Source organism: Miscanthus floridulus, unplaced genomic scaffold, assembly GCF_019320115.1.
Source record: "Miscanthus floridulus cultivar M001 unplaced genomic scaffold, ASM1932011v1 fs_875_3_4, whole genome shotgun sequence".
In the NCBI taxonomy this organism is placed as follows: domain Eukaryota; kingdom Viridiplantae; phylum Streptophyta; class Magnoliopsida; order Poales; family Poaceae; genus Miscanthus; species Miscanthus floridulus.
This window is the reverse complement of record NW_027097383.1, coordinates 17,189-32,058: the sequence shown is the minus strand read 5'-3', so window position 1 is coordinate 32,058 and position 14,870 is coordinate 17,189. Positions and strand designations below refer to the sequence as shown.

Here is a 14,870-nt window from a genome sequence, read left to right as displayed (position 1 = left end):
AGGCAAGACAAAAATCCCCCGGACAATTCTACCCGAATCACCCAGGGGCTCGAGGGCTCCTGTCGGGTTCATAAACCCGGGGTCCCTCGGGGACCGGCTTCCACGCCCAGGCTCGGCCTAGTAAAACAACATGTAGTTCATGGGCCGGTCCAAGAGTCTAAAACACAACGGGCCGGAAAGGCAGTCTGGTCGCTGACCGGAAGGTCTACCCAAAAGAACAAGCGCCCGCTCGTCAACTTCTTCGGCCCACCTCTCCGACCGGAGCACTCGCTTCAGGCACCAGCCGCCTCCAAGCGGTCTCTCCAATCGGAAGGCCTGGCCCAAAACGCTGCTTCCTACTTCGGCCCCAAGACTCCGACCCCACGATCGGGGCTCGTGGGAACCCTGCTCACTACTCTTCTCCGACCGGCGCACTCAGAGCTGACTGGAGCCATCCAACCGGGGGCGTCCCATTCGGTAGGAACCAGAAGACGTGCGGAGAAAGGCAAGGCAAGGCTCACAAGTCAAAACCACTGTACCAGGGACCATACCCTGCACAAAACAATACTCTGCAGCCACCATCTCCCCCTACAGTATTGTAGGGGCCGCTAAAACTCTCATACGGTAAGCCTCCCGCGTGTCTCTAGACGTCGATCGCGGTATGGGTATCAGGATTTGCTGTACCGGGTGAACATAGCGCGGCTCCTCACAGGCCACTAGGCATCAAATAGTATTTGCAGGTACCGGCGTCCATCCTTCCTGAAGAAGATAGCATGACCTCCCGTGCGCATCTGACATTCTACAGCGACATCAACAGTGTTAGGGGCGCCTATCATTATTCAGTCTTCATCAGCGTGGGCAACAAGGCTTAGAAGCATCTGTACTCTCTCCCTCTCACCTATAAAGCCATCACTTTATCTATAAAAGGGGATGCGCTCCCTTCAATGGAGGGGGTCGACTTCTTTAAGCTCAGACTCACTAGATCGATAGCTCACAACCCCTCAAACACACGCTTGGACTTCTAGCTCATAGTGGAGTTTCCGGTCGCCCTCGGTCCCTTCCGGTCGGACCTGACCGGGCCTCTTGAACACCCCTCTTTTCTCCTCGTTTGTAACCCCACTGCAGACTTTGAGCACCTGGGCTCAGGAATAAAGTCACCAACCGATCCCGACTGGACGTAGGGCACGTTGTCCTAAACCAGTATAAATCCTGTGTCATTGAGTACTAGGCCATCTCCGATCACAACGTACAGCAAAACTACAAATATTCACTAGTTGATCACTTTCTGCACCGACACCACCAAACTTGGAAAATGAATATATTTTGATCTATTTTTCTGGTGGAGTTCTTTCAAACGGGACCAAAATAGAGGCCATGATTTTAGGGTTACTACTAGAGTTAAGGCCCAGAAACATACTCTATATTCTTTGTACATATCAAGATTCAAACAGTAAAAGTTACCAATAATTTAACTACGATTTCTAACTATTATAATATAAACTTGATATCCACTCCAATTATCATAAATTTATAAGCATAAATAGTATAAAATAAAACAATAATAAAATAATTGTCAAAATATAATTTAGGAGACTGTCATTTCAGGCCGCGTCTTATGAAAGGAAATGAAGATATTAGCCTATAGAGAAAACCCTCGAGGCTCTGATCTCTATTGCTGGAGCTGTTTCATGGTGTTACGGTTATGGAACACCCAAACCACCAAAGTAGTAGTGCAATATCATAGCTGTTCGAGTTGTTTCACGGTGTTACGGTTATGGAACACACAAACCACCAAAGTGGAAGTGCATATCATAGCTGCCGGAGCGATTCAGATATTGCTGCCCTCAAACTTAAGAATTAATGCCCTATTTCGTTTGGCTCATAAGCCATGACTGAAAATACTATTGACTAATTATTGTATGAAAGAAAAATACTATTTACTAGACTAAAAAGTATAGCTTATAAGCCAAACGAATATGATCTAAGATAAAAAGAACATGCGACCAATGAGAACACTTTGCGACAAGAAGTCAATATGACAAACCCAACTCAATATTTTCGATGGTTTATCGCATACAAACTGTTGGCAGAAGCTGCGGCCCACATGTCAGACATGACGACAAAAAATATGTACATATTTTTACCATGTTAGCTTTGACTGTCGTTATCTTCATTATATTAAGTCAACAGGCACTATTGCAGCTATCTGAAGAATTCACCTAGCTCAGCATCTCTTACTGCTTTCAGTGCAAAAAGAATTGGAAGACATGTCACTAATAACCCCTAAATCTCTGCAACTGTACAAGCTACAAGAACTAATAATCCCTAAATGAAAGCATTTTGTTATTTTCTTGGAGTTCCCTTTTGTCTACCGCTGTCTAACACCATCCAATGAGACAAACTGTTAACTCTCAGGAGCGATTCTACACCATAAACAGATAATTCAGGTCTTCAACGGTCACCCATAAACAGATAATTCAGGTCATCAACGGTCAATCGAGTCTGTCGGGAACCAGATTTGTCTTCCCCAAATGCAGAAGCAACCATCTCCCGCTTTTTCTCCTGAGACATTGTACAGCTTAGGTAAGCATCAAGAGATTATAGATTACAATGTTAATACTACCACCCAAATTAACAACAAAACAATAGTTTATATTTTGTATGACCAAAAATAAACAAGGTAAAGATTTTGCCAATGTAAATTTTGCCAATGTAAGGTTTAAGACAATAAAACTCCAGGAAGTGGTATTCGAGACGAGAAATGCAAGCTATGTTTTATTATTCAGGTGAAGCATATTCTGAATCATAGTTTCCAGTTCATGTCAATGAAAAAAAACCTGCTTGCTATCTAAAATCACCAGAGAAAAAGTTATACAGAATAATGGTATGAACTTACTAATTCCATCCCAAAAAGAGTGCAAGGTGTAGTATGACATCAAAATTAGGAAAATATGTTTCATCACTATTCCAATGGTACCTATTTAGTACGATAAATATTAGTATTTTTTATACAAAATTTGGTCAAACTTGACATACTTTAACATATCACTGTTCTAGAATTGCATCCTTTTTGGGACGGGAGAGTAACACTACTAAGAGATCTTATTATAATTTTCACACTGCTATCAATATTGACCTCCAGGAAGGTTTTGGATAAGATTCTTGACAGAATCCAAACTAGAGCTCAATGCCTGCTCATGAATATAAATGCAGATAACTCAGCCAAGAAAAACTTCAAACCTACCTGGAGAGCCAGAATACGATCTTCCACGGTGTTCTTTATAGTTAATCGTGATACTGTAACAGGCCGTGTTTGACCAATACGGTGTGCTCTATCAACAGCTTGGTCCTCAGTGGTCGGGTTCCACCAAAGATCTAGCATAAGTACGTGGCAAGCAGCAACCATGTTCAAGCCGAGACTTGCAGCTTTGAGTGACATGATCATAACAGTAACCTGCCAATCGTGCAAGTCAAAACCAGAACTCATATACCTGAAAACATTATGTATTTCATATGCCAGAAGTTGTAGAATGCAAACCTCTGGAACCGTATTGAAGTCTTTCACAGCTTTATCCCGTGCAGCAACAGACATTGTTCCATCAAGCCTTCGATATGTCACATGAGAAGCTTTCAAATGGACTTCAAGCAAGTCTAGCATTCTAGTCCATTGAGAGAAAACAATGGCCTTCTCTGTCAACTTGGTGTCAGTTTGTTCTGAAGTACCCTTTCCATCAAACTTCTCAGATTCAAGCCCGATTGAACATTTGTTATCAGTCATTTGGGTGGGATCTATTTTGGGCAACGAGAGAAGAATATCTAGTGCAGCTCTCACTTTTGAAGAAGCGTAGGATGAATCTATCCCAGGGTGCTTTTCAGCATGTATCATTTCCATACAGGTATCATCAGACTTGAAATCACAGGTCAAGCTACTCAGAGAACATTCAAGGGTGCCTCTGGAGAATAGTGAAGTTTTATTTAGTCGGACTCTGCAATTAGACACTGGGCATACGCTGTCGTCACCAGTGAGTTGCTCCAGTATGCACTGGTTGCAAAAAACATGACCACATATAGTGACAACAGGATCTTCTGGAGCGTCCTGCATAATTCACATATGTTAAGAACCAGAAGTGTATCCACAGCTGAATATCCACTACAATTGGGATATGACCCAGGGCCCAGGCACCCTGTATCGACTATCAAGCTGGTATCAAGAAACTTAACCAGTAAAAAAGTATGAACTTTGCTGAGATTTAATTTCTCCGACTCAGTTCAAGCTAGTTGGCAATTAAAAAACTCAAGTCTGCATTGGCAGAACACAAACTTAATACTAAGAAGTTGACCATTAACTGCAATATATATCACACATCCAAACAACCAGCACAACAGCACATTAATAATTGTTTTTCTCCACCACGATAAGACTGAATTTCATTACCTCAGCAATGAAATTACAAAGTTCGCAAGTGCACAGAAAGAACCTCCCACCGCCAACTTCCCCATGCCTCTGATAGTCTGATCACTAAGGGATCAGTCAACACTGGCCCTACCGAAACCCTCAAGCAAGATAGCAAAATAAATAAGTTTGCCAGCAAAAACCAACCCAACTACGGCTACTTAAGCTTCTTCCAACACAGGCCAGAGGCCCTGTCATCAGCACGCAGGTAGGAAAGCGGTCAACTACAGAAAACCATCATCCAGCGCTATGAGTACAAGCATTAATAATTGTTGGTCATATGACACAAGCTAGACTTTCTGGAATTATGTTCACGTGGTAATGATAGCTCAGAGTCTATCTGCCAATACAAACTTAATTATGCAAGCTTAGTCGCAACAAGCACTCAAATAAAGAACATCAGTCCACACCATGATAGCAAATACTCAGATATAATACATATATGCGAGGTACATATAGAAAGACCACACACAATGACGTGAAAATTGAAAAAATTGAGAGGAATTCACTTACATTGCAGAGAGCACATAACGCAGAACAAGATTGCAAGCAACTAAGTAATTCATGCTGCCGTTCCATGGGAAGTTTCTTCACCATCTCCAACGAAGACATCCAACTAGAAGAGGAGTCATAGCCTCTAACTAGGTGAGGGTGATCGCATGCCTGTCTTAGCCGTAAAAGCATCAATAGAATGTTGACATAATTTTGCTTTACAGTACCAGCAGCTGCATATTCCTGCAAAGCAATTGTAGTGAGCATAGCCTTCTAATAGTTGCAAATGAAACGGGTAAGCTTGCATCAATGTATCAACTTTAGAGTGACCTAAACAGGCAACTGGATGAGCAATCAATCATGTTACACACCATATGCGTCATAGTCCTCTAAAGTTCACTTGTAATCCAGCAACATAATGTCGAACTACCTACCACACACTGTGGCCATGTAAAAGTTATTCTAACTTTGTAGGGTTCTGACATCTGCAAACATTCCCTAATTGATTTATTTTGCCCCATGTAAAAAATCCCTATATCTAAATGCAATATCCAAAGTTCAAGCTGAGTGACAAAACAGAAGAATATAAGAAACAAGGCTATTAATCAAATACTGTGAACTGACCTTGAACTGTTCTCGTGATTCAACTTCTAAAGTGTTATAAAAAGCACGCTCCTCGCTAGTGAAGTCCACTGTCTTAAGTGAAACAGTCTTGGGCGGTAAGGATATGATTGGTTTCCCATCAAGCATGGTTGCTACAAGATGATAGATCACAGATGACAAATCATAACTTAAGAGATGAACAAATCATACGCTCTCCCGTTTTAAAATATATGACGTTTAAGACAAGCTAATCACTTAATCAGTTCAAAATTAGCTTGTCCTAAATGTCATATATTTAATGGAGTAATACAAAAGATAAACAAATATAACATTCAATGCCAACTGCAAAGATAATAACAATTTGGCAATGGAGAATATTTTTTGTGCACTGGAAGAGCATTAGTTCAATAACCATTTATGCACACAGTTGAGAAAGGACTTCAGCATTGGTTCTGACAAGTCAACAACCAAGCTAGATATACGAGTACTCAAGTCAGGAAAATTTCCACAGGATAAGAAAAACTGCACTATAAGCCCACAACCTATACCATATTGTGAAACAAAGTTGCATAATTTTAATTATGTAATCTATAAAGTCTACATTTATGCATCAAGCCCATCAAATTTAATCTTGTTGATTTGAATCACTGTATTCAGTTTTCCTCAATTAAGCTTAGTCATACAAAGTTGTCCCATTAGGCCCTTGCAACTTTATATCTATGACACAGGTGTTAATTTGAGACAAGGATTTTTAGCTGAAAATCAGCACAAGTAATATGTGGAGCTATATGCTAATGTTTTCTGGGAGAAAATTTCCTACAAAACTAGTTGGTCAAAAATGTGAAGTTTCAATAATAGTTTAACATTCTGTCCACACTGACAAATGTTTACTAGTTTCTCTAATCTGTTGATTTTGAAAAGGCATTAGTAAAATATAGGATATTTTACTTTGGTAAACAACAGAACCTTGCTGTCAGCACAAACACACTAGTGAGGAGGAAATTAGATGCTTATCACTAAAATTAACATGATGAGATCTGAACAATAGAACGAATGTTTACCCCATAATTGTTATTCTGCTTAACATCTATTCAAATTATATTGGTCAAGCTCAACATAAATATGATATGGTAACTACTGAAATCATGACACGGTTCCATAAATTATTGGCAAGAGGTAACAAAAAACAACCTACGACTAAGGTGTCACGTATGGATAAGCAAGATTCAGTAGGGCAATGATAACCTATCTACTGACCTTTAGTCCGGCGTAGCATTACCGTCTTCAAAACAACTTGAAGCTTCTTGTAACCATTAGTTGGGTTCCTACCGATTGGAATCTTTATCATAGTGCAAAACTGCTTATATACAGCATAGGGATCGTATCTGAGAAATCTGAAATAGCTATAGAGATCCTCAACAGCATTCTGTATAGGCGTCCCAGACAAACACCATCTTCTTTTGGCTCTCAAACCCCAGCAAGCCCTGGCAACCTGAGTTCGGTAATTCTTAATACTTTGTGCTTCATCAAGAATAACCCTAAACCAAGCAACTTTCGCAAGAGGTTTTTCAGGCAAGCAACTCTCTGCAGCACTTTTACTTTTTGTTTTCTTAGAAGAGGATGCCTTTCTCTTTTTGCTGCCAGAAGAGGACACAGGTGCACCATATCGGTCAGGCTTCCCTTTCTCTTCATCATCACTATCAGGATTTGATTGTTTTGGTACTTCCATGCTTACTATGGAATATGTAGTAAGCACAACATCGTATTTGGTGAGTTCATTAGGATCCTTGGTGCGATTGCTACCATGATAGATCAGAAAAGACAAATTAGCTTTACTTGTAACTTTGTTCTTCAGTTCTCCTGCCCACTGTCGCAAAACACTTGTTGGGCAAACAACCAAAGTACCAGCAGCTGGCCTTGTCTTAACCGCTACAATAGGATTTTCTTGCTTCACTGTGTTAGTTGTCACTTCAGAGCTACATGTCTGCATCAGCTTTTTTGGATGAGGTTCAATACAATCATCCTCATCATCGTCATCTAGAGTCACAGCTTCACATGGCTCATTCTTAATAGTAGATGACTGTGGAACTGGTGAGCGTTCAGTAAGAATCAGTGATATGGCTGATACAGTTTTACCCAGGCCCTGAAAAGTACCAAATGACCTTAAGACACAATTGACCATTTTTCTTGGCAACATGGAAAGTATTAACTAGTATACCTGATCATCTGCAAGAATTCCACCAGAGCAATGCAAGCTACTTGTCTCCTTTTGCACCATCCATGACAAGGCAATTTTCTGTCCAAAGTAATAACAGTTACCCAAGGAGTGGTAATACTATTTTCATCATAAAATTACACAACATGAGCTGCAAGGCGAACCTGATGCCTCAATAAAGGAACTGCTAAAACCCCATCAGGTGGGTTAGCCTCAGATTTTGGCTGTGAAATATCCTGCCAATCACCAAATATGTCAAGTGTGCTGAAGAAGCAAAAAGAAAGATAGCACTAAAATCCAATGCTGTTAATTTTTCTGAGCTAATGTTTTATAGTATATAAGAATATGGAAAAACACAAAAGGATTGGAGACATTAGCACCTTTGACTAACAACAACAACAACAACAACAAAGCCTTTAAGTCCCAAACAAGTTGGGGTAGGCTAGAGTTGAAACCCAGCAGAAGCAATCAAGGTTCAGGCACGTGAATAGCTGTCTTCCAAGCACTCCTATCTAAGGCTAAGTCTTTGGGTATATTCCATCCTTTCAAGTCTCTTTTTATTGCCTCTACCCAAGTCAACTTCGGTCTTCCTCTGCCTCTCTTCACGTTACTATCCTGGCTTAGGATTCCACTACGCACCGGTGCCTCTAGAGGTCTCCGTTGGACATGTCCAAACCATCTCAACCGGTGTTGGACAAGCTTTTCTTCAATTGGTGCTACCCCTAATCTATCACGTATATCATCGTTCCGAACTCGATCCCTTCTTGTATGACCGCAAATCCAACGCAACATACGCATTTCCGCGACACTTATCTGTTGAACATGTCGTTTTTCGTAGGCCAACATTCTGCACCATACAATAAAAAAAGGTCTAATCGACGTCCTATAAAACTTGCCTTTTAGCTTCTGTGGTACCCTTTTGTCACATAGGACACCAGATACTTGCCGCCACTTCATCCACCCTGCTTTGATTTTATGGCTAACATCTTCATCAATATCCCCGTCTTTTTGTAGCATTGATCCTAAATATCGAAAGGTATCCTTCCTAGGCACTACTTGACCTTCCAAACTAATATCTTCCTCCTCCCGAGTAGTAGTGCCGAAGTCACATCTCATATACTCAGTTTAGTTCTACTGAGTCTAAAACCTTTGGACTCCAAAGTCTCCTGTCATAACTCCAGTTTCTGATTCACTCCTGTCCGGCTTTCATCAACTAGCACTACATCGTCCGCGAAAAGCATACACCGAGGGATGTCCCCTTGTATGTCCCTTGTGACCTCATCCATCACTAAGGCAAACAAATAAGGGCTCAAAGCTGACCCCTGATGTAGTCCTATCCTAATCGGGAAGTCATCCGTGTCTCCATCACTTGTTCGAACTCTAGTCACAACATTGTTGTACATGTCCTTAATGAGCCCGACGTACTTCGTTGGGACTTTATGTTTGTCCAAAGCCCACCACATAACATTCCTTGGTATTTTATCATAAGCCTTCTCCAAGTCAATAAAAAACATGTGTAGGTCCTTCTTGACTAAAAATAGAAAAATAAGTGTGTCTATATGCCAATTACTAAATTGATTGAAGATGGAAGCCCTACTTTAAAAACCTAGTATTACCAACTTTTGAGATGTCAACGAACCAAAAAGTCTGGTTGCAATTTGTGAGCTCATGAAACATTAGCTCAGCTTGTTGATTTATGACAGTTTGACACATCAAGCTATCAGAGCAGTGAGCACTACACAGCTTGAAAAGGTAAGACTTAGACAGAGCCAAGTAACCCTAGTAGTGAGTTGAGTTAGTACAGTGAAAAATAATAATGATTTAAAAAATCAAGACATCACCTTTCCTACATCTAGTAATAGTAACCTAAACTAAAGCACGAAAAAAGGTCAAGCATCATCAACAAAAAGACAAAATGATGTATTCAATCAAGGTTTAGCATTTCATTCTTTCACAGAATGTTTTACTAATGAGTATTCATTATATGTCACCATTCAGCAACAGGGCTAAACAAATATTAGCTCAGCCTGATTAGTATGAGAACACTAAACAAAGTATTAAGCATGGAAAAATAAGCAAGCAACAGTCTATAGGGCTATATGACCTGCAATGCGAGGCGCAGAGTGATTCTTTCATCATGTGGCTTGTATCTCATACCACCAAATGCAGGAATCATGGAATTGCCATACATAGGTTGCTGAAAATTATGATGGAACTTTCCCTGGTAAGGCAATCGGTGATCAGGAGCAGGATTCCTATTACCCTCGAGCACACATAAATCAGAAGCCCCGTCCCCATCTCTATCGAAGCAACCTCTTGATGAATTGTGAATAGAAGAGTTGTCACTTCTATATGCATATTGTTTATGCAATGCCAGAGGTTTTTGATATCCCATGTTCTTAAATGTGTGTTGGTTGCTGAAAGGAACAATTTTGGAGTCCAGCAACTGTTTTGATGTTTGACCTAAGTATTTATCAGCATCCTCTGTGGTGGAATTTCTGCTAGAGGGTATTGGAGAAGAGTCAGTGCTAGACTCGCTCTTATAACAAATATCTTCAGACTGGTTCTGCTCACAGGATATTGACTCTGGGGAGGATACATCCATGTAAAGATCTGATAAAGATGTATCATCACAATATTGGTCCGGAGAGCCCATCTGCATAGAACCGCTTTCACATATACTCTGTGGGAACTGCTCCATCTCATATTGCTCATTGTTTTGTGAAAACCCATGTGGCAAATCATGCAGTGATCTTTCATCAACCATATCAACAGATATATAATCTGGATGAGGATATCCTCCACATTCTGCCTGTAAATGTTCTTCCTGCATAGTAAGGCAACTACTGTTGCCATTGTGAATGCTTTCAGTTCTCTCACCCATGTTGAACTTGGTGCAAGAAATATCAGGAACATCTGTGTTATGGGTAAGAGAAAACATGCCCATCGAAGTGAAATGGTCACCATCCTGACCAGTATTACCAAGCATCTCATCTGTACTCTCCCATTTAATTTCACTCAAATCTGAGTGCTCTGTGGATATACCACCTAAGAAATCTGCACCAGATATATTAATTAATTAATGGTTCCATTTCGGAACTGATATATAAAAATATTTTTTTTTTTGAAGAGGAAAACAGCATACAAGTGTTCATTTGTGTCTCCATGCCTTCTGTGTTGTTCTCCACTTGGAGTTGTGTTTGGCCAGAGTATATAGTTTGCTGTCGAAGGTACAAACCATTTGAGAGATCTTCATACGGAGGTCCAGCTGCTTCTTCAACATTAGCATGGTTTGATGCATCCCTTGGAAAATGTTCGTTGTCCAAGTTGGAAGTTCTTGATTGGTTCTGCAGATCTGCAAAGCGATAACCAAATTTTTTTGTAAAGTATAAGATATATATTTGCTATTCAGTGAGCAATAAAAAAGTTAACAGCAATTCAGTTTCATCTACAGCCACCTTTGTATTTCTCACCGTTGCTAAACAATTCATAAGGGCTAGACTCTGTGTGATCAATCATTTGTTCTCCTCCGCTGAGCTCCATATGGCACTCCGAAGTGTCCACATGGGAGTAGTTTGACCAAAATTCTGCATTCTCAAACATTTCTGCTCATATCACAAAGTGACAAGATTAGCAACAAATCAAAAATTATATAGGGAGGAAAATTTGTGCATCCTGCAAATCATATGCAAATGGCCAGATCATTATACCTTCATGGCTTTGGAATAAATCTTCAGAACCATCAGTGTTGGCAGGCATCTCGAAACAACCTTGATTGACCTGTATTCAGCAACATAAGAAATATGACAGCCTAAGGTTATATAAGACTCGAAACACAAAAGAAAATATTCTATATGCTATTTTTCTCACAACATTTAGGACCTGTTTGCTTTGCTCCCAGGCAGCTTTGATAGACGCTGTGGGTGTCCCCAGGCGTCTGATTTTGGATGCCTGGGGATGACATCCTTGCCTGGCAATGGAGCTGCCTGGGAAGCTGTTACCAAACAGGCCGTTACAGCACAAGTGCTATGTGGTGGGCTGGAGGCATACCCTGGATACGGTTCGCTGGTTGCTTACACCCCCAAAAATGACCAATTAGGATCAAACAAACAAAGCAATACGTAATGCAAGATATGCAAGAAAAAACTGGAAAAAATAATGTCAACTCTTAAAGTCCTTTCTGTTCCACTCCTAGTACAAAAAATAAGGGCATTGGTCCAACAATACAAATATCACCATCTCAAGTTGAATCAGGCATCCAAAGACTTGATATTGCCAAACAAACATAAGCAATTAATGCTACAGGCTTCTATCTATTTTTCCATAGAAATATGAAAATTGAGGATCAATTGATCAAGAAAAAAAACAAATTAATCAATAGCATTAGCTGCCACAAACCTACAAGCATTGTCACAGCACTCACTCAAAGCATTTAATGTTCAACCATCAAAATAACACCAGATCAAATCAGTTTGATTCATCTACCTTTCAAGCAAAACAGGCTGTGAGTTACTATCCTACAATACCACTGAACAATGAAAAACAATTATTATTGTCAACTTTCATAACTAATACTACTAGGTTAGACAGGTAGCTGCAACAAAATTAAACTTTTCCTCCTCCCGCTTATGCAACAGCCTAGACTGTGGAAAAGTGAAGGATCTAACTACCCCTCCTCTCTTTTTCTCTTTTCCCCACCTCTTTGTAACCCTTGCCATTTTGGCCACTATGAGGCAGCCAATGAAGGCACTTGCTCACCAATAAGGCACCATATTTTCTTCTTGATAACATCCCTCATTACCTTGATAGTGGCCACTCTCAAGGTCATGCCAAAATCGATGATACCAGCATAGCAGTCAAATTTCAACATTTAAGAATCCAGTCAGGCCAGTGTAGTGTGGTTTTGGACCACTAAATGGTGCAGAGGTATTATTTTTTACCAAAACGAAAGGTTTTCTGTTATGCAGTTTTCTCGAGAAGATTCCTTACATCTCTTGGAACTGGAAGTTCGCATACCCTAATGGGAGACACTATAATGATGTATTTCAATCTCAACTGTTTTAGGTATATAAGTTTTACAATTCACATTGCACATTCCAAATATTCATATATTCATTTTTTTAATTACTATACCACTTCAATTTTAAAATTTTAGATTGACACTGAAAGATTCAGCGTCAAATTGCCTCGACTTGTGATTTTCTTTATAATTTACAATACAAATGAATATTCATTTATTAACATATATCTATACCGCTTGTAAGTCTGATTTCAAGGCTGTGTGCTGCAAAAATGTTGCGAGTTGCCAGATGCAGCATGTGCTAGTTATAACTTTTAGAACAATACACTGCCTCTATCACAAACCAAACCTACCCAAAACCAATTACCATCACCTTCTCCTACCCAGGATTCCTCGCCGAACAGCACACAGCCCAACGGCACCACTGTTGACCATGAATAGCACTTTGCCCAAGAACCCATCATAGCCGGCACCATCATTGCAGGTTCACCCCAACATCAATTCAGCTGCAAGCTGGTCCTGCTACCGCAACCATCTCTAACTCTGAAACATTCACCGGCAGACACCATTGCCCATAGCTGACAGTGCCACCAGCCATCGACCCTCCAAATCTGTCAACAGAGGGAACCACAGGAACCTCTTCGTGTTCAGGAAAACCGGCACTGTCCAATAATTTACGAGCAACCACGCTCACATGATGTCCATTTCCCGAACAACAGTGCATTCATATAGCTATCGTTTCGAGAAAAGCATTTAATAGCAGAACAAGGAAAATCCAATAAGTGATGAACTGATGACCAGCAACAACAACAAAAAAACGGTCGCTAAATTAAAAGGTCGCACTAATCACTTAGCTCGATGCCTCGATCACGCCTGGCCCAGCGGTTCATCGACACCTCAACACGACAGAAGCACTACACTCTTAAGGCCCAAATCATCCAAAATCGCAAGGCCGAGCGCAAAAAATCGACTAAAAACTCGATGTATTCGGTCCCCGCGCAGCCCAAAACCCTAGCCTAACCGCAGCCCCATCCCAGCAAATCCGATCCAACATCGCGAAATCCGACGCAAAGCGAATTAGGGCACGGCGAGAGGCAACTCACCCCAGGCTGCAGCTGCTCCTCCTCCTCCCCGCCCTCCTCGGGTGGCGCGGGCTCAGTCTCGAGGAACGCCATGAAGTCGCCGAGGGACATCGACAGGTTGTCCTCCGCGCCACCGGCGCCAGCATCGCCGGCGGCCTCGAAGCCATCGTAACCGACTGCCGGTTCCTCCGCCATCACCCGCCGCGCGATTCGACCATACGATTCACGGCGGCGGGCAAACGCCTTGCCTTCTCCGGAAGAGCGAAACCCCTTTTCCTTTTCCAACCAGCGCGGGTGGGCGGGCGGCTGTGGTGGTGGCGACGGGAAGGGGGGCTAAAAAGAAGATGGCATCCGCGTCGGCCGTCGAACGAACCCGAAGTGGGCGAAGGGGAAAATTTCGCTACGAGATAGTGACTTTAAAAGGAACGGGTCGGCGTGCTCTGGCGCTCCGAATGGCCGCGCTCCGAATGGCCGAGCCGGAATCGGAATCGTTGTTATTTTCGGAGGCGAACCGGGATGATCTGGGGTGGGTGGTGGACTGGTGCCGGGTGGTGATCGCCATGTGCTCACGAGGCGGTGCAGCCGGGACGATTGGCTCGTTTGTGGCCGGCCGGCCGGCCGGTGGTGTGGTCCGGGCGGACGACTGGACGAGTCCATGTTCCGAGTCGTGGAACGGGCGCGTGTGCCACACGTTAACCGTGGCGCAAGCGGTCTTTTCCAGGTGAGTCCCTGGGAGATATGGTTTTACTAAAGCGTCTGATGTCTTTCGGTTGTTTCACCATGTTCTAGCACACGATTTTTTTTTTATCGTAAGATGAAGATCTAATGGCTTCCACCTCTTTTTCTACCTCCGGTCGCACCCAGCTCCGCCCCACTGCCCGACGAGCGCTCCGCCGCTGCCGCTCACCCAGCCATCGGCGTGCGGCCCGCCTCTCCCACTGGTTCTTCCTCTCCCCCGGTTACTCATTGGCACAGATCACATATCATAAATCACAGATTATAAGAAACAATTTTTTTCTATGGAAG

General features: G+C 42.0%; 1 protein-coding gene across 5 annotated transcripts; it reads right to left on the bottom strand.

Annotated features, from left to right (window-relative positions):
* Window positions 1-2,015: 2,015 nt before the first annotated feature.
* LOC136533381 (helicase-like transcription factor CHR28) lies at window positions 2,016-14,231 on the bottom strand. Of its 5 annotated transcripts, none has more exons than XM_066525938.1 (13): window positions 13,866-14,231; window positions 11,453-11,522; window positions 11,201-11,347; window positions 10,888-11,097; window positions 9,847-10,799; window positions 7,907-7,978; window positions 7,746-7,823; window positions 6,785-7,670; window positions 5,549-5,679; window positions 4,946-5,167; window positions 3,518-4,075; window positions 3,224-3,433; window positions 2,016-2,541 (listed from the first exon to the last, which is right to left on the bottom strand). In XM_066525938.1, the coding sequence occupies exons 1-13, from the start codon at window positions 14,037-14,039 to the stop codon at window positions 2,431-2,433; spliced, it is 3,822 nt and encodes a 1,273-aa protein (XP_066382035.1). In that variant the 5' UTR covers window positions 14,040-14,231; the 3' UTR covers window positions 2,016-2,430. The 5 variants fall into 5 exon arrangements, with proteins under 5 accessions (XP_066382035.1, XP_066382038.1, XP_066382039.1 ...); XM_066525941.1 differs by having other exon boundaries at window positions 10,912-11,097; XM_066525942.1 differs by having other exon boundaries at window positions 10,981-11,097.
* Window positions 14,232-14,870: the final 639 nt, after the last annotated feature.

Excerpts from the sequence above, each read along its gene's own strand:
- LOC136533381 (XM_066525938.1), bottom strand. The coding sequence starts at position 14,039 with ATGGCGGAGGAACCGGCAGTCGGTTACGATGGCTTCGAGGCCGCCGGC. Across the intron at positions 11,348-11,452 it reads TTTATTCCAAAGCCATGAAG|AAATGTTTGAGAATGCAGAA; the intron begins GTATAATGATCT and ends TGATATGAGCAG. Across the intron at positions 5,168-5,548 it reads AATCACGAGAACAGTTCAAG|GAATATGCAGCTGCTGGTAC; the intron begins GTCAGTTCACAG and ends ATTGCTTTGCAG.